The sequence below is a fragment of the Lycium barbarum genome, chromosome 4 (genome assembly GCF_019175385.1).
Source record: "Lycium barbarum isolate Lr01 chromosome 4, ASM1917538v2, whole genome shotgun sequence".
NCBI lineage: Eukaryota > Viridiplantae > Streptophyta > Magnoliopsida > Solanales > Solanaceae > Lycium > Lycium barbarum.
In genome coordinates, this window is record NC_083340.1 from 145,913,816 (window position 1) to 145,933,552 (window position 19,737).

Consider the following 19,737-nt stretch of genomic DNA (forward strand, 5'->3'; position numbering starts at 1 on the left):
ATAACTAATACATGTATGAGTTATGAAGAAATCTATATATTATTTTATGCAAGGTAGAAGATAGAATAACTAATCCTTGCATAACTCTAACCAACAACCAAACGACCCCTAAGTGTATTTTGACTGCAAAATGGTAGTAGTTCAGTTGACTGAATACCTGGTTTATAGTACTTGGCATTTATGCATCTCATCTAAACTCACTGAGTACATTGCAAAAATTCATTGCTTCATTTTGCAGTTAAAGATCAGTATTATTTTGTGCTTTTAATGGACCAACTGATTAAAGTTAGTAATGTGGAAGGTTTCTAAGTACCTGGTTTATAGTCTTTCGTAGTTGATGCGCTACTATAACTAGTTCTTAAGTTAAAAAGAATAGACAATTGTTACACGGAATCTTTCTGAACTCATAATTATGGATAGACTTACTGTTACTATGTATAAAAAAACATTTTGGATAAAGACTTCTTGTTTTGTTTTCACTTTTCAGCAACTTCTGACCTCATTCTCTGACAAAGTGAAAAAAAGTGATGAATTCCTGCCCGTTTTATAGAAAGTTTTAGCGAGGTGAACAATGTTGTACAAGGACCATATTAATTATTGAAGCTTGTTATGGAGGAACAATGAACTGAGAAGAAGTTCCGGATGAATGGATTAAATGAACCTCAATGATGTCAAAGTTTGTATATCTCAAAGTTGCTTCTTACAGAATCTCGTGGTTGATTGTCGAAGCTGCTAATTGACATGAGCACTAATATTGCTTCTTTATTGCCTTGTAATTATATATGTCAACATTTGCAACCAAGTTCCCGCTTTTACACTAGTTTTCAACCCATTTCATTCTCTGTTACTCTGTCATTCTTTGCTTGGTTAGAGTTAGATTCTTGTTCGATGGAAGACACTCCTTGTTAGTATGTATGACTATGTATACTTTAAAACAGCTTGGATTTACTATCCGATTAATCGTAATTTCTGTGAAAAAGCATGTTGGATCTCCCAGATGTGACTGATTCTAGTTTTCTAGAATGTTAACTATGTGTTTTGGACAACCAAGTCCGTTTTGTAATTGTACTTACAAAATTTTAAAGGGCTTGGTTATTACTCCTATTAAAGAGTGGACTTGACTCCTAGAGTATATAAATTCCTCAAACATGAGTGTTGAAGCTTTTCAAAAGGTTTATATGATGGTTTGCATGTGACCAGCCTTTTATTCTTAGGTAGCTTTTGGTTCGTCTAAAAAAGAATGTTGCATTTTAATATTTCAAAATAAGTTTAAACTTCCAAGCTTATCCTTTTATGAGATTCTTCTACGACTACATAAATACTATGACATGTTTACAGTCAGAAATTTCAAATATCCTATAGCCACGATATGTTATGACATGTTTAAGATCACAAGTATAAGAATCTTTCTTTTTTTCTCAAACTTTGTTCCGAGCGAAACTACAGTCACATAAATTATAAGTTATGACGGAAGGAATACATCTTTTTCTTTTTCTGTCCATGTTTAGCTAGTATAAGATTCAAGGATGAACAGATAAAACACGACTCTTAACATTATACTTGCATTAGTATCCCCAACTTGTGGCGTGCCAAGATATTTAAATCAAAATTTTATACTATGCGAAGATAAAAGTCAAGATTTATGTTAGGAAGAGAGATATTTTTGTTTATCTTGCTCTTGAAATCAAATTCCTTCAAGGGATAACCATGCCTAGGGGTGTACATGGACCGGGTTGGTTCAGATTTCTTAAATACCAAACCAAACCAATTGCGTCAGGTTTTTAAATTTATATACCAAATCAAACCAATAAAATTCGGGTTTTTCAATCGCGGGTTTTCTCAGGTTATTCGGCTTTCTCGGGTTATTCGGAATAGTCTTGATACAAAATATATAACTTTTACTTCAAATATTTCTTTAGTCCTAGTAAGATACAACTATGTAATTAAAGTGTTTCATAAGAAAATAACACAAAATGTGAGAAGAGTGATGACATTGTATTAAACTATTCAACAAAAGATAATAAAATCGGTTAAAATAAATATTGCTAATTAATAAGCCATAAAGAAAATGACCATAATCTAAAAATACTAAGTCATCCTAAAATAAGTACGGCTAATAAGTATTAATTACATGACAAGAAAAAAAAACTTAAGTAATGTATTTTCACTCTCTAAACCAATTATGCAAAACTAAAGGAGATATATCCTACATTATTGTCATTCCTAGTGATAAATTGAATTTATTTTGTTAGTATTAGTGTTGAGTTGGTTTTGGTTTGGACTTTATATGAGTTAATAACATCCATAGGATATAAAACCTATTCACATTCAAAATTCTAATTTCAAGCTTGAATAATGTGATAATAGGTAAAAAAAAACTACAAAAAAAAATAATTAAGAAATATTTATAAATTACATTACAAATAACTATTTTTATGTATAAAATATTTTAAAAATTGAATACATGTCATGTCGGGTTGGTTTGGTTCGGTTTGACTTTTTTTTAGCTAAAACCAAACCAAACCAATTATGGGCGGGTTTTTTTTTCAACACCAAACCAAGTCAAACAAAACCACTAATCGAATTTTTTTTCTCGATTTGATTCGATTTATCGATTTAGTGCGATTTGTCGGTTTACGTTGTACACCCCTAACCATGCGGGTGCAAGTACAATGAAGATAAACATGTGGATATTTTTCTATATGGATAGGGACAATATTTGTTAAAAAAACTAAAAGATTTTTTTGTCAGAGATTTTATTAATAAAGATACATAATACTATACCTTTAGCAAGAGTTGTCATCCTATTTGCAATAAAGTAGTAGACCAGTAGTACTACCAAAAGATATTCCTCAAGTTTAACCCAGTCTAAATTCAGTTGCTATCATGTTAAAGGTTTAGATTATACAGTGTTATTTGAGATAATGGCAATGGTGTTACAGCCAAGTACTCTGGCAGATGGTAGAATTTCAAAGAAAAGCAACATATATTGGGAATTACCTTAAATATTGGTCTGACATGTAAGTTGTTTTATTTGTTTTGAAACATATGGTCGACAAAGGATGCTATAAGTTTTGGCCCGGGCCCTAAGTCTAGTGGTAAGATTCATTGATGTGTTGGTTAGGCGCACGGATTCGAACATCAATTTTTTTACCAAAAAACTACGACAATATAAACCTTATTAACCATATTTTTTCAACAACAAAGGTGAGATAATCGCGTGATTAACAATTCAAAGTGGAAGTATTAATGGTACTTTTTGCAGTTTTGTTGATGTTTTACGTGCTTAAACACATGCGAATACATTGGTTGATTAGGCATACAGATGCTGAATATCTCCAACTAAATATTCAATTATAAGGAGTTATAATCAGCGGCAAAGCCAAAATTCTAACAAAGGAATTAAAGAAAGCACTAGAATTCAACATTTATCACTTGGCAAAGGAATACAATAATGTATCGATACACAAAAATAATTATTTTTACGTAATATAATTTTTTAATGAACGGAAATTTAATTGAATCATCTTCCATTCTTTCTAACAGTAATTTTGTCACTGGTTATAATAGTTACATCTAGAAAAGTAGTATGTACTCAAATGCGGATAAGACGAAAACTACAGGTTCAATTGAACTTACTGTTTACGTGTCAAACTATACATTTATAAATTAAAAAATACACATGTAATATGATTAATTTATTTTGAATTCATCGACTCAATATTCTCAATTCGCCTCTGGTACTATTGTAATTGTAACAATATTCTGTGAGATAAACCATTTATGATTTTTTTCCACAATAATTCCACGTTACTTAATTTTGTCGTTCGTAGAGATACCAATAGTTGTTCCACTCTAAAAGATGTCCCCCAAGTTGGATAATATATCCAACCAAAAACATTAATGTCCAACCAATCATCTTTTCTTGGTCTTACATATTCTAGCTATTTTCATAAACCCTACCTTGCACTACAACACATCATCATCATATAAATTAAACCAACTAGACAATTGTTGATACATATTCAACCCCTCCTCCCTTTTCAACAAAAGCCCTTTTGTCTATGTGAAAATGGGGAGAAAATGTTCACATTGTGGTTACAATGGTCACAATTCAAGAACTTGTAGCACTTTGAAATGTGCTAGTGCTGGTAATTTTATTGGTGGATTGAGGCTTTTTGGAGTGCAACTTGATATCTCCCATTCTACATCTAATTCTTCTTCTATTCATAATTTGAAGAAAAGTTTTAGTTTTGATTGTTTGGCTTTAACAAATAGCCACTCATCATCTCCTTCTCCATCTCTTAATGAAAGCTGTGAAAAAAGTACTAATTCCATTAATAATGATTATCTGTCTGATGGTACTCTCATAGGTTGTGTTGGTGAAAGAAAGAAAGGTATGTAATAATTCATATATATTTTTAGCAGACAAGTTTTACGCTGGCTATCAGCCAACTATACCCCTCCCTCCCCTCTTTAGCCTAGCCTGGAAACGACGTTATGAACTTGACAAACAAATTTTATAGCTAAACAACAAAATTTTGTTAGCTGCGAACTATTTAGTGATATATATTATAACAACAAAATTTATAGTTCATTCCAGTATTTTTTTGTGTAGTAAGCATGTTCACATTAAACTGAGATGCGCTCAAATGAAGGTATATAAACAATGAAAATTCATATAATCGACCTAAGCACTTGTACACAACTATAATGGCCTAATTGCAACTTATATGAAGGGGTTAATTATGCCATTGTCAAGATTAATATATCTAATAGAAATATTCTCTTAGTTTATACTGGTATATATTTATATTGGATCAACAGGAGTTCCATGGACAGAAGAGGAACACAGAAGATTCTTAGTTGGACTTGAAAAGTTAGGTAAAGGAGACTGGAGAGGAATTTCAAGAAACTTTGTGACAACAAGGACTCCAACTCAAGTTGCAAGTCATGCTCAAAAATATTTCTTAAGACAATCAAGTCTCAACAAAAAGAAAAGACGTTCAAGCCTATTTGACATGGTAAATATATGTTTTTGGATTGAAACCATCTATTTTTAGCCACAATTTCACAATTTTCTAAGTAGAAATTTTGGGATATTATATCCATAGGATGTAAGCTATTTTTTTCGGATCTTCCAAAACACCATCACACATTAATGGTGGAGTCAACTTTGTTCAAGGGGTATCAATTGACACCCCTTTTTTTTTTTTAGAAAATTACACTGTGTGAAGTATATGTACTATATGTTGATCTGCTTGACCTTTTCGTGTGTTTTCTTATCTATATTTTGACTTCTTAGTGAAAATTCTAGCTCTGCCGCTATTACACACGTGCCACACCACTATAAAAAAGTGAATTTTCGACAACTCGTCAAAAATCCAATAACGACGAGCCAATTTCTGACATACACGCATTTTTTTAGTAGTTTCGGATCCTTGCATTTGGAGGATCAAACGGATGCAGCTTCATTTCTGGAAGATCCAAACAACTTAGAATTTGAGTTATACGCATTGATAAAGATTTTCTTACATAATCAAAGTAGTTTACCTATATATAGCAAGCAAGTTACTATTTATATCAGACTGCTAATTAATGCGCATCATAGAGATTCACTTATAATTATTTTATAACTGACCTGATCGTTTAAATATTTGTTGCACCGTCAGTGCATAGAATTGATTACTAACTCTTATTTGTAAACATGATAGGCAAGGAGCAACAACAAACATGCAGATTTTGCTCCTAATTGTCAAGAAGCTTGTCAAGCTATTACCAGACTATCTTCACTGGACCTAAATTCATTGGGAGAAGAGAGTGAAAATTCTCAACAACTTGAAGAGATTTATTCAGTTCCTCTTTGGAGTTATGGATCACACAATTCTCATCACAATAAAGTGCCAAATAAGTCCATTTCTTCAAATGGAGCTCTTGATTTGGAGCTTAGTCTCTCAGCTCCAAGAAATAATATTGTGGATAAAAACAAGTCATCATCCACAGATGTTAACTTCATGAATATTGGGCCAATTACAGTTACCTAACTTGTAGTACTAATTAATATCCCTGTTTAAAAGTAACTTTATTTTTAATTAGTTTTTTTAAGTCATGATTAGAGCACAATGGATGTATTGTTTCCTACTTTTTTTCCAAGGTACATATTATATGCTCATTTTTTTTATATATTACATTCAACCCTTTCTAAAACATCGTCATTTGTCGGATATTATTTGACTAATGTAGCGAGATGTTGTTATATATAATATATAATATGACATAACGTAAAATCGATTCCAAAAATAAACTTACCATTATAGTGAAATACTATTAATTCTAGAGAGGTTTGACTTGCCATACACGTTTATTCTCCATCTCTAACTTCAATTTTTTTTTCTAATTAGACCAAATTATTTTATGAAGATTTCGCATAACCAGATTTTTTTTCTTCTTCTTATTCTTCTGGCTTTTATCCAACTCTCTTTTTATTCCTTCAAACGTGTATGTGGTTTTCCTAATAACTCTTGTGCTATACTTTTCAATGTTTTCATGCTTCACTAAATTCATGGATGTATAATGACATATAAGCTTTTACCATCAAGGGATGTGTTTAGCTGCGGAGCCAAAAATTCAAAAAACATTATAATAAACTTTTTAATATATAAAAGGGGTTCAACGAGTTATATATAAACATGATAAAGTTTTTCCTAATATACACAGTACAATTTTCCAGCGATGGAGTTCAATTGAACCCTCTTCACCATACATAGCTCCGTTGCTGGATGGCATGTAGAATGACCAGAACTCTTTCGCTCTTTATTTGAGGTCTCGATTTGAATTCCTAGAATTAAAAACTCTTGGAAGGAATCGTCCTACCTTCGTTAGTAGGCCTAGGTGGCTTGAATCCAGATTAATCAGACCAGTAAGTTTAGACTGCCAAATGCTTAAATTTTAAAAATTGATATACAAGCATTTGAAGCTCTAATGAAAGGATTTGTGTAAAAAAATTACTTGCATTCGGTATTTACACAAAAACAATAAATACATGACACACATGTCTTCACATGCGACTTATTGTTAAACTATAGTTAATTAACACATACTCTAACTTTTTGTTTTTTTTGTTTTTTTAACAATGATGAAATAATAAGGTCCAATGTAAACACCAAATATAAATAAGTTTTTACTGTTGTACCGTCATAATATAGGTTGAAATAGCTAACATCTCATACTTTCAAGTCTGTGATTATGTGATATGTACAAGCAATATATATACTTGGATCTTATGGGGTCAACTTTTACCTACAACAAGGGTCCATCATCACTATTACTCCAGATTTAATAGGATAAAAGCAGTGAAGATAGGACAAAAAAATCACATTCTTGAAACGTGTATAAATTGGAAACAATCAATAATTGTACCTTCATATATACACCTAAAAATACAGACAAATAATTTGACATTAATTGACAATGGTCAGTGGACCACTATAATAACTTTCCAAAATTCTGGATCATGAATCTTACGTATTAACTAGCTAGTGGAAACAACATATGAACCAGATTTAAAGACTTGTCGGTTGAAGCTCATGGCTTGTAATTGTTTTTCTTTTTTTCTTGCATTCTTTGAAATTCGTATATACCCTAATATAAGCATTATATATACTAGTAGTTTTGAGAAATCTTTAGGTATTTAGGGAGTTAATGTTGGTTCAAAAAACCACCTAGGCGTGTGGTGAGATAGTTGGAGTTCCTCCGTTCGGAAATTGATATACCAAATATATTTACAATGAATTCAACTAAACATATTAGTTCAAAAATGAATATAGTTTTGATAAGAAACATTTCATCTCTTAGTAGGCCTATTCAATACGAATCCGGATAGAGAAATGGCATGAAATTGGCTTAGTCAGCACTAATTTTTATACTTATTTTCTTTTGGACAAGCATTTTATCTCTTAGTAGACCTATTTGATCCGAATCTGGATAAGTGCTGGTCCAGAAGAAAATAAGTATAAAAATTAGTGCTGCCGCTGCAAATTTCATGCTATTTCTATGTCAAAATTCATCCACTATAGCAAAGTGAAGATAAAGCATCAGATAAAAGATGGCCTATTGGCTGTCTAGTATCTATACTGAAATTCTTGATTATTTACCAACTTAGATTGGTAATTTTATATGCTGTACATGACTATATTCCTTTTATCTATAGCCAATCCCAAATTGATTTGGTCTATTAATTAGACTAGTGTGATGTAGGTTGTTAGTTATAGATTCATCTAAACTAAATAACTTTTTAAAATTCAGAACTCGAACCCATAAAGTTCAATTCCTAGATACACTTCTATTACTAAAGTGTATCACCCATTGATTGAAAGAATGAGTCTGTCATCCATCTCCTAGTATAATCGTAATTTTTACCTCATGAGATAGCCAGTTTTTTGTAATTGAATAATAAGACTCAAAGATCCATTATCTTCTCATGACATGTTCCTACTGACACTCAGTTTGCTGATACCTTCATCAGAAACATTAATCAATTATAAGTTCTTTTCTTGGTTTAATTTCTACTTTATACTATGGACTTCTTGATTGGCTACTTTAATTCGAGTAGAATCAATCAGTAATATCTTGTTTTATAACTGTGAAGTTAGAAATAGTTTACGTCTACTTTGATTAATTTTACAAAATATCCATCATATACAGATATTGAGTAACTTTGTCCAACAAAAACATCCCCAATTCCCAAATAACGTGCACATCTTTAATTTTTTGGCATTTTCTTGGTGGGGGTGAGGAGAGAGATATCGTTTAGAATTTGCAATCTTGTGTCAACTTAAATACCTGTTATTTGTCAGCTGGTCCTATATTCACTTTTTAGAGATAGTGACTTTGAAACGAATTACAAGGATCGATACGTTAAATGCTCACCCATTTCAATTTATGAAGCAGTGTTTAGTTAGACATTAATTTAAGAAGGCATCGATGCATAAATAGGACTTTAAATTTGGTTTCAACTGGCAAGTATGTCCTCTAATTTTGGGTGTGCACAAGTAGGCACCTCAACTTGTCTCCACTTTGTCAGCATGGAACTCTTCAACTTATAAAGTGATCCTCTAGATACCTCCAAAATTTATGTGTCACGTCAGGCCTCATTTGTTTTCATTAAGATTAAGACGTCTGAATCTGAATGCACATCTGAATGATTAAGATGTTGTCTCTATATCTGAACACTGAATGATTAAGACTGTTTGTTTTTCAACATCTGAATGTCCATAATATATTTGTTTAAATATTATAAATATAAATTTCAAATAAAAAGTAACAAAATATTAGAAAATAAATACAAAGTTAATAAAATAAAAATATTATTTGATAAAAACTGAAACATTTATGTTCGCTAGTAAAGATGGAGATGCTTTGTACTGATCGTGGGTGGGGTAGGTGAGTGGTGGTGGTGTCGTGGTTCTGGGTAGGGTGGGGGTGGTTGTGGGTAAGGTAGGTGGGTGGTGGTGATGGGGGTAGGAGGGCAGTGGTGGTACGTAGGTGGGGGGTTAGGGTGGTGTTGGTAGTGAGTGAGGTAGGTGGTAGGGGTAGGGTTGGGAGGTGGGTGGTTGGTATAGGGGGTGTGGTAGTAGAGGGTTGGCGTGAGTGGTGGGAGTGGGGGTGGTTGGGGTAAGGTAGATGGGGGTAGGGGCTGGGTGGTGGTGATAGGTGGGTCGTGGGGATGGGGGGTGGGTGGGTAGTGGTGGGGGTGGTGTTGGTGGTGGTGGTGAGTGGGGCGTAGAGTTAGGGGTAGGGTTAGGGGTAGTGTAGGGTTGGGGTGGGTGGTGAAGAGGTGGGGTAGTAGAGGGTTGGGGTGGGTGGTGAAGGGGTAGGAGAGGTTTGATGTGGGTGGTAGGAGTGAGGAGTGGGGTGGAGCTAGTGTTAAAAATTGTTTATACAAAGTGCCTCTTAATGATATTAAGACTTGGTTCAAGATCTTAATGAATAAGACCTATTCAGACCAAATAAGTGGTTAGATCTTAATGTAAAACAAATGCACTTAATGACTTAAAGTCTGAATCATTCAGATTTAGACCTCCATTAAGTGCAAACAAATGAGGCCTTAGTTAGACATTAATTTAAGAAGGCATCGATGCATAAATAGGACTTTAAATTTGGCTTCAACTGGCAAGTATGTCCTCTAATTTTGGGTGTGCACAAGTAGGCACCTCAACTTGTCTCCACTTTGTCAGCATGGAACTCTTCAACTTATAAAGTGATCCTCTAGATACCTCCAAAATTTATGTGTCACGTCAGTATTTGTGTTTACGTGTTCAACTTTATACAAGTTGAGGTGCCTACTTGTGCACACCCAAAATTGAAGGGCATACTTGCATGCTGAAGTTAAGTTTGAGGGTTTGTTTATGTATTATGCCATTTAAAAAAGTCTTTTTTTTTTTTTTAATAACTGTGGTGTTTTGAGCTAATTTATGCATATCTCGACAAATTTTAGGGGGTATCTACTATCTCTCACGAGCATAGATATCGGGTAATTCTGTCCATCAAGACTTGAATAAATAAGAAAAAATCACATAAATTTTATTTCTACTACAATTTGAACTTGAAATGTCATGCTTCAAGGCTTTTGAAGCTTATAATCTAAAATAAGTTTTAGACACTTCACTGATCATCTCACTAAAGCTAGATGAAAAGCTTAAGTTAAATCATTTCTGTATATAAAGTTAAATATGTCATATAAACTGAGATGAAGAGAGTACGTATATATTACTAGCACATGCGGAACCACATACGGCTAAGGGGATTCATCCAAACCCCCTCCGACGAAAATTTACATTGTTTATACATGGTTAAAATTATTTTTTATGTATAAATAGTAGATGTTGAACCCCCTTAAACTTTTTTGTGTGTTTACTTTTTTATATTTTGAACCCCTTATCTCAAATCCTGGCTCCGTCACCGTATATTACCATCAATGAGTTGTCAAGAGATGAACGTTAGTCCATCGGGTCACCCTTGTATTACTGTGACAGGTGATAATACATAAAGTTGAGACTGCTAAAAAAAGAATATTCGATAGAAGGAAGGAGTCACAAACCTTCAAGTTATATGAGTTCGTATTGAGATCAAATGTGACTGGATCAGTTGGTCCGGACACGTCGGTGTATCGGTAAAATCCTTGGGTCGGTAGGAACCTTATTCTAGTATAATTATAATAGTTATTTATGGTGAATTTGTAATTATGGTAAAATAGGATTTTAGTTCTTTTAGAATAGGGTTACCTTGTTAGACTAGGGCAAGGAGAAACCTTACTTATATATAAGGAGGTCATTATGAAGAACGGAAAGATAGGAAGAATTCTCCCATTATTATGTTTCTCTAAATTTTCGTCCCTGTCATGAATATAACATGGTATTAGAGCCACGTTATAAAGAACACATAAACTTTAAAACAATGGCAAGTAACAGAGAAACTGGCGATAAAAGCAAATGAATAACCGGTGAAGAAAATAAAACCCAAAGAAAAAAAATCTCTCCTTATGACATTACGTTGAATGATAACCCTGAAATTGTGGTGACCCAAGTCCAATTGAAGGGTGAAAATTATGAAGAATGGGCTAGATCTATGAGGACAGCTCTAAGAGTTGGGAAGAAATTTAGCTTCATTGATGGTACGATTAAGAAGCTGGATAAAGAGTCGCAAGATTTGAAAGATTAGTGGACTATAAACTCACTATTGGTGTGTTGGATTCGCAAAATCATAGAACCAACGCTTCGCTCAACGATTTCGCATAAAGAGGAAGCCGAAGAATTGTGGACGAGCATCCGAGAATGGTTCGCCGTTATCAATAGCTCTGGGATGCAAAAACTTAAGGCCAAACTCGCGGAGTGAAAGCAGAGGGGAAGGACCATAGTGGATTACTATGGAAGACTCACTAAGTTGTGGGAGGAATTGGCAAATTACGAACAGATTTTGACTTGCAAGTGCTGAAAATGCACGTGCAATCTAGGGACGGCCCTAAAAAACAAAAGAGAAGAAGAAAAAGTACATCTTTTCCTTATGAGATTAGATGAAAATGTATGGAACGGTGAGGTCTAACATCTTGGCTCAGGAACCGTTGCCATCATTAAACAAGGTCTACTCGAAGCTGGTGCAAGAAAAGCGTGTGAGAGGAATCACACGAAAAATAGAGGACCAGAGTGAAACCATGGCTTTTGCCATACAAGGGAGAAACTCTCACCGTGACCAAAGTGAAGGGAAAAACGATGGTGCATTCTGCACACATTGTAAGAGATCCGGACACGTCATAGACGGATATTTTCAACTCATTGGCTATCCGGATTGGTGGCCAGGAAATAAAAAAAGGGATGAAAAAATTGGAGGACGAGGACAGCAACAGCAGCAGAGGTGTGGACCGGGATCCGAACGTGGAAGAGGTAACTACCGGGCTAACACAGTGGTTTCTAGGGAAGGAGCTCAGATAGCGATAGGATAGGTGAACACAGGCGGGACCTCACAATTTGAGCAAAGAGATCCGGAAGACTTTAATTCACGTGCTAAATTCTCAAGGAATAAACCCAAATGGCAAGATGGACGGTAAGGCTGAAAACTCATCCTGGATCATTGACTCCGGAGCTATCAACTATGTGCCAGGTAATCCGGAGGAACTGAGCGACCAATGGGACATTTCTGAGTGTCCGGTTGGGGTTTAAGATGGAAGTAGCTCGGTGGCCGCGAGAGAAGGAACAATTAAGCTAAATAATAAGATTTGGTTAAAGGATGTCTTTTAAGTTTCGGATTTAACATGCAAATTGATTTCTGTGTCACATCTTATTGATCATTTAGATTGTGATGTAAATTTTAACAAAATTATGTGTTCTATAGAGGACTCCACCACGAGGAAGCTGCTTGGAACTGGTGAGCGTCGAGGTGGACTTTACTATTTTCAGAATGTGACGTGGATACGAGCTATGAAGGCGGAGGCAGTTGATTTGTTCGATAGTTGGCACAAACGGTTAGGTCATCCTTCAGCACAAGTTAAGAAGTCTATTACGGTATTAGGCCTAAAAGAGAGTAGTATTAGATTAGATAAAGAATGTGATGTATGCCAAAAGGCAAACCAAACAAGAAGTGTTTTTCCTTTAGGTGATAATATAGCTTCGGATATTTTTGATATGATTCATTGTGATTTATAGGGACCATATAGAACCCCTTCATCTTGTGGTGCTTCATATTTTTTGACTATTTTGGATGATCGCTCGCGAGCCGTGTGGATTTTTCTCTTAATCGATAAGAAAGAAGTGTCCCAAACCTTGAAAAAATTCTTCGCCTTAGTAGATAGGCAGTTTGGTAAGAAGATGAAGATTGTTAAAAGTGATAACGGAATTGAATTTACATGTATGAAGAACTACTTTTTTTAACATGGAATTCTTTTTCAAACATCTTGCATAGGGACAACACAGCAGAATGGAAGAGTCGAAAGAAAACACCGTCACATTCTTAATGTGGCACACACATTAAGATTTCAGGGTCATCTTCCAATCAGGTTCTGGGGTGAATGTGTGTTGACTACAGGGTATTTGATCAATAGTGTCACGACCCAACCCCGTAAGCCGTGACTAGTGCCCGAGTTGGGCACCCTAACGAACTTATCCAAATCGAATCACATACAGATAACGTATATAGGCACAAATATCACACACTGCCTCAAATTATATCAAACTGTCTTAGACATATTTCAAACACAACCATATGTATATACATATATCAAAAAACCGGCAAGGCTGTCAAATGTATCAAAAGCCGACAAGGCTATCAAATGTATCAAAAGCCGACAAGGCTATCAAATGGCACAACGGCCCAAAACACATATACGAATGCACGCCGACAAGGCTGTCATAACGAATGGGATCATACCAAACACACCCGTACAGAAGTAGGCACACACACCCACAAATACGTCTACAGACCTCTAAACAGACCAACAGAAACATATGGCGGGACAGGGCCCCGCCGTACCCCTGAACAAATATATACATATGCATCGAACAAGTATATATACCAAAATGTAGGCTCCGAAATAAGAGGAGCACTCCAAACAGCAGAAGAAGGTGTCCTAAACTGGTGAATCACCAAACTGTGCGTCTGTACCTGCGGGCATGAAACGCAGCCCCCCGAAGAAAGGGGGTCAGTACGAAATATGTACTGAGTATGCAAAGCAGAGAATACAGGAACAAATCTGAGGCATAAACGAAATAGTAGTACAGAACATAAGTATAAATCCAACATTTCAAAATGTTTACTTTCAAAATATAAGTCATGCATAAGGTACAGAAGAATATGGTCGCCCGCCCGTCGATGGCGCCATAACACAGCATAACACCAGAATGTTTCAAATCTCCGTATCCCCGTCACATATCGCATCACAACATAACGCCATACACAGCATAACACCAAATATATGTGGAACCCGACCCTCTTTTGCGAGTAGCTCGGTGAACCATAAACACAGCATAACTCCGGAGTATATCAAAGTGCGCACGACAACAGAACCGGCGAAAGATATAACAGAACGCACGAGCAGAGTCATGAGTAACCATATGCATAAAATCATTACCATAGACTCAAATATAAGTAAATGACCATACTTGAAATTCGAAATGATAATCATACCAAATTCTTTTAAAAGTCTTCCGAATTACATAAAGGAAAGTCGCGAGACCCACGGACGGGTATTGACCCGAGTCGGGCCTGCCTATGGAAAACATACTCATTATACATCATGCAAACTCCTATAAAAATATTGGAGCAATCCGAGTCTTTATGCAAAAGATATGGCATTTCGTAGTTACGGAATTCTTTAAAACAATTTTTTGTACAAAGTTTGGAAATCAATGCTTTCGAAGACATAATGGTTCATACTTCATCACAACATACATAAGAATGCCAAGAAATATATATAAGGATCATAACGTGCTCGGATTTCGAATTTGGAATTTCCTCGAGGCTCGTGATATAGCCTATTGAAAACTAAGGCATGCCAAAAGAAAGAAGGGTTGCGCTTTACATACCTTTTGCGTTTAGTCGTATTATACTTGTACTTGCTGCCCAATGGTACTTATCCTATATCAAGATATCAAGAGCTACAATTAGTCTACAACGGAATTTAATACGTATTTTGACGCTCACAATCCCTTTCTAACATTTAAACGACGTTTCGTTCGCATTCAAACCAACTAGTGCTACAAGCTAACATTGCTAATCATTCTTTCATATATCAATCCAAACTTGTTTAACATGACTTAGGGGACATAACAAAATCAGCCCCATATGCACTACCTACACCATTGTTATCACTCTTTCTCTTTACATCCATGGAGTACAACAACCACAACAACAAAGTGATTAATACACTAATTCCTTATGTTTATCCAGCCCCTTTTTCAATGTTAGACCAGCCATCATGAACAGCCCATACTCCAGCAAATACACTACATATATTGTACATAATCATAACTACAATCCCTGCATTTCGACTCAATAAGAGCAGCCACGAAAATTACAACAAACAGCCCCCCAAATGTCACCACAAAACAGCCACGAAATTTATAACAAGCAGCCCCAAAACAGCCACAAAATTCATCACAAAACAGCCATGAAATTCATCACAAAACAGCCACGAAATTTATTACAAAACAGCCCCAAAACAGCCCTTATTTACCACATAACATTGACCGATAATCTCACGAACATCTAAGAATATACCAAGCAGATCTCACACACTTCGCATACGATATTTTATACGCTTCTTTCCTCTAAGTTTGATGATTCACATCAGCAACAACACAGCAACAACATCAACCTCTATATGCAAGAAAACTATCGTAACATTACAACAAGTTCTAAAACAGCCCCGTCCATTATAACGTCACAATACAAATCTTAACTATCCTTAGTTCTCCAATTCCTCAAGAACAGCCCCTAACTACAATTTAACCATAACAATGACAACCTCAAATAGCCATATAATCACATGAGATTTTCCACCAAAAACCTTATCAAAACAGCCCACAACAACAACAACATCAACTATTAAATGCAAGGAAACTGCTCTAATTTCACAACAAGTTCTAACATGATTTAAACTTTCCTTTCACCTTTTACACATAATCCATAACATTAATAACAACAACCATCCATGTACAAGAATTACTTCAATTTTGTTTCAATAGGAAACCCAAAACAGTCCATCAACACTACAACATCGAAATACAATTTTCGACCTTTATTCCACAAAATCACAAACACATGGAATCAAGTATAATTTTTACCATTGACAACAACCCCTATACATGTCAATAACCATATTTCCAGCCCTTCAACATAAACAATTATCTACAAATATCATACCATAATAGTGACAACACTAATCAAACTCAACCCAATTAAAACAACTCCAAATCTGCCCACTTCTAATGCCAACTTTAATCAAACAATTTTTCTTACTTCCAACTTCACATAATACAACTTAATAGATCCATTACAACATCATTAACACCAATCTTATAACAAAAGAAAACGAAATCTTACCTTAACAAGTTGGCTTCTTAATTTGGCTAGAAGTTGTGAAATGAACTAATACTTGTTCTTGTTGCTCCAAATGACTAATCCACGTTATTATAGCCTTCCTAACTGGTTGGAATACTTTGAAAATCTGAATTTTTTGATCAAGAAATTCGAGCTCCAATTTTTTTGCTAGCCATGGCTTGTGTCTTCTCTCTCTCTCTCTCTCTCTCTCTCTAGCTTGTTGTGGAAGATGAAATGAGGGTTTGGGTGGACTTGTGAGTCATTATTTTCCCATTTAGATGCAGCTCATGGGCTGGACACGTGGCCACCCAAGGCTTGAGCCAATTAAATTTAGCCACATGTCTTGGTGGGGCCCACTTTGTGCACTAATGACTTGTTTAGTGAAAAAATTAAATTTTAACCCCCACTTAATAATCTAATCATGGTAAATTAATCCCAACTTTCCATTAATATTTATACACTAAGTAAAATTCATAAACAATTCATTTTCTAATAGAGACCGGAAATTAAAGATTTTTCTGTTTCGTGCCCGAAAATGATCCTGTCTTTAACTTGAGTCGATTCTCTTGCGAATAACTCGACGTATAAAAATACGGGATATAACACCTTGCATAGGGACACCTTGCATAGTCGATTCAAACATCTTGCATAGGGACACCACAGCAGAATGGAAGAGTCGAAAGAAAACACCGTCACATTCTTAATGTGGCACACACATTAAGATTTCAGGGTCATCTTCCAATCAGGTTCTGGGGTGAATGTGTGTTGACTACAGGGTATTTGATCAATAGAACACCATCATCGATTTTGAATGGGAAAACCCCATATAAAGTTTTGTACGGGGAAGCACCGCATTATGAACACTTAAGGGTGCTAGGGTCACTGTGCTATGCACCACAAAGGGAAGAACGAGGGACACGTTTGAGAGTAGGAGTCGTAGGTGTGTATTCTTGGGATACCCTTACGAACAAATGGGTTGGAGATTGTATGACTTAGAGAATGATGAATATTTAGTCTCAAGAGATGTGGACTTCTACGAGATTAAGTTCCCCTTTGCTGTAGGATCAGGTAACTTAGTCGACAACATAGAAGTGACCCGGACAAAACGGAGGAAGAGAGAAACCAACATAACTTTGAGGAAGATCGAACTGATAATTAGGAACAAACGAAACCCGGATGGATAAAGTACTGACATCGAATAACAAACCCACAGAACAACCTGTTGCACCCTATTTTTACCAAAGGCTAAACAAAGCACAACTTATGGAGCTCTGAAATAATTAATTATGTACAGAGTCGCCACCTAGCATTTAAGGTATACTAGGGTACCTATAAATTATTAATATATGCAGCTTAACATGGTCTACGAAAATAAGTGAGATTCTAAGTAAGGGTTCAAATTATTCCGAAGGGAAGGTGTTAGGCATCCTTCAGAATCCACAAATATGGTTTCCGGCTGGACCAATTTAACTATACGAGGGATGTGTAAAAAGGCTTGATTATTATTTACAAAAATTAATAAAATTTAGACTAAAGAATAACTAATATGACTATTCACATAAATAATCATGCAATACGTATTTTATACATATGTGATATAATAATTATTTTAAAAAAAAAGTTATGTGCAACTTAGAAGCTTGGGTATGTGACAAAGGTATAAAAAATGGGCATGAAATTATTTTGCCCTGGAAGTGAGTTAACTAATTTAACTAGCTAAGTATGTACGCCTAATCAATTAATTATGAGAGTATATTCTAAAGCCTAAATATTGAGGCAAATCACCCTATTTATTCACTTAAGTGTGCTAAGCTATTGAATTAAAACTCTAGCAAAACATGATAACTATAAGAATATTAATTACAAAAATAATAACTGTCTAATATTAATATGTCTAAAACACATAAAATTTAAATCGGCTAAGTAAATCATAAATAAATACCACCAACCTACACCCTAAAAAATAAAGTTGCACTATATTTTATGCTTGCATAATTTAAGAATGTAAAATAAATATAAACAAAGAATCTAAGAAGCTATTTGAACTTCTTTTGAGTGTCATCTTCAAAAAATAACTTCGGATACCTGCATGAGACTTAATAAAAAAATGTTAGTAAGAGAATAAATAATTATCGGATGAATTAAAAAAATAATAAATAAACTAAAAATAAAAATCCGTCTTTGTACATGGAAGGCCTTGGAAATCGACGGAAATTTCTTCATTGGCCATTTGTCCAAGTTCTGCGTAGGTGGAATATTGCTTTGTAATTACTACTTTGGTAAATCAAATTATTTTAATTACCAAAAAATAAAAAAAATATTACGTCCAAGTTTCATGAACTTTAGTCAGTTAGTCACAATGCATCTAAGTTAGTCACAATCCATCTAATTAACATACGCCTAATGAATAAACTTCGTCAAACAATTAACCGTTAGACGAATGTGACTTCATCCAAACAACTCTTTATTTTGTTAAACAAAAATTTAGCTTATTAAAAGAGAAACCTTTTGGAACGCAAAGCAACAATACTATGCTATTTGTTTCAACGATACTATGACCAAAAGAATTTTAAAAGAAACTAGATAAAATGTAAGGGCGATACAGGCAGCATAGACATAACATTATTCCTAGCTGCAAAGCGGTACCCTAAAAATTAGTATATGCACACTTTACATATTAAGAGTCTGGGCATATGCTTTCGTAGCCACATATCCTATTTCCAGGCGCAAAAAAAAAAAACCAACATAACATTTAGCAAAAATAATGTAAGATATTTCAAAGCAACAACAGTAACAGTGGGCTGTAGCCAAACGATAACAAAACAATCAAAACGAGCAAAACAGTAATGAATTTGTAGCAGCAAGAATTGTCGGACAATGACTGCAGCAATGACAAAGCAATGAAGTTAGTGACGAAGTATCACTAACAACAAAACAAAACGGCAAAAGCTATAATAAAGAAAGAAAAAAAAAAGTCCAACCAAGATTGAAATTAGCAGTTAATGAATGGATATACAGTAACAAATGCTTTGAGCAGCGAGCAAGACAAAGTTCCACCAAAAATTCAAACTCATGCAATATCGTCCGTCTGCAACAACAATCGAATAGGGGTGGAAAACAGTAGCAAAACAAGGCAAAAACAGTCGCCAC

General features: G+C 34.8%; 2 protein-coding genes and 1 long non-coding RNA gene across 8 annotated transcripts in view; 2 read left to right on the plus strand and 1 right to left on the minus strand.

The window, feature by feature from the left end:
• LOC132636863 (probable acyl-[acyl-carrier-protein]--UDP-N-acetylglucosamine O-acyltransferase, mitochondrial) overlaps positions 1 to 982 on the plus strand; it is a 14,794-nt gene extending 13,812 nt beyond the window's left edge. For all 6 annotated transcript variants that reach the window (XM_060353920.1, XM_060353922.1, XM_060353919.1 and 3 more), the window contains one exon: positions 488 to 982. The gene's annotated coding sequence lies outside the window, so the exon portion shown is untranslated. The remainder of the gene's footprint in view (positions 1 to 487) is intronic.
• Positions 983 to 3,884: 2,902 nt separating this feature from the next.
• Positions 3,885 to 6,207, plus strand: LOC132636865 (transcription factor MYBS3-like). The gene is made up of 3 exons (XM_060353927.1): positions 3,885 to 4,397; positions 4,828 to 5,024; positions 5,715 to 6,207. The coding sequence occupies exons 1-3, from the start codon at positions 4,073 to 4,075 to the stop codon at positions 6,042 to 6,044; spliced, it is 852 nt and encodes a 283-aa protein (XP_060209910.1). The 5' UTR covers positions 3,885 to 4,072; the 3' UTR covers positions 6,045 to 6,207.
• A 7,564-nt stretch (positions 6,208 to 13,771) lies between these two features.
• On the minus strand, positions 13,772 to 16,817 carry LOC132636867 (uncharacterized). Its single transcript, XR_009581474.1, has 3 exons — positions 16,591 to 16,817; positions 15,072 to 15,123; positions 13,772 to 14,151 (listed from the first exon to the last, which is right to left on the minus strand). It is a non-coding gene; the product is annotated as an uncharacterized LOC132636867 (long non-coding RNA).
• Positions 16,818 to 19,737: the final 2,920 nt, after the last annotated feature.

Coding starts and splice junctions, on each gene's coding strand:
- LOC132636865 (XM_060353927.1), top strand. CDS start 4,073: ATGGGGAGAAAATGTTCACATTGTGGTTACAATGGTCACAATTCAAGA. Junction 4,398..4,827: donor TGTTGGTGAAAGAAAGAAAG/GTATGTAATAAT, acceptor TTGGATCAACAG/GAGTTCCATGGACAGAAGAG. Junction 5,025..5,714: donor GTTCAAGCCTATTTGACATG/GTAAATATATGT, acceptor TAAACATGATAG/GCAAGGAGCAACAACAAACA.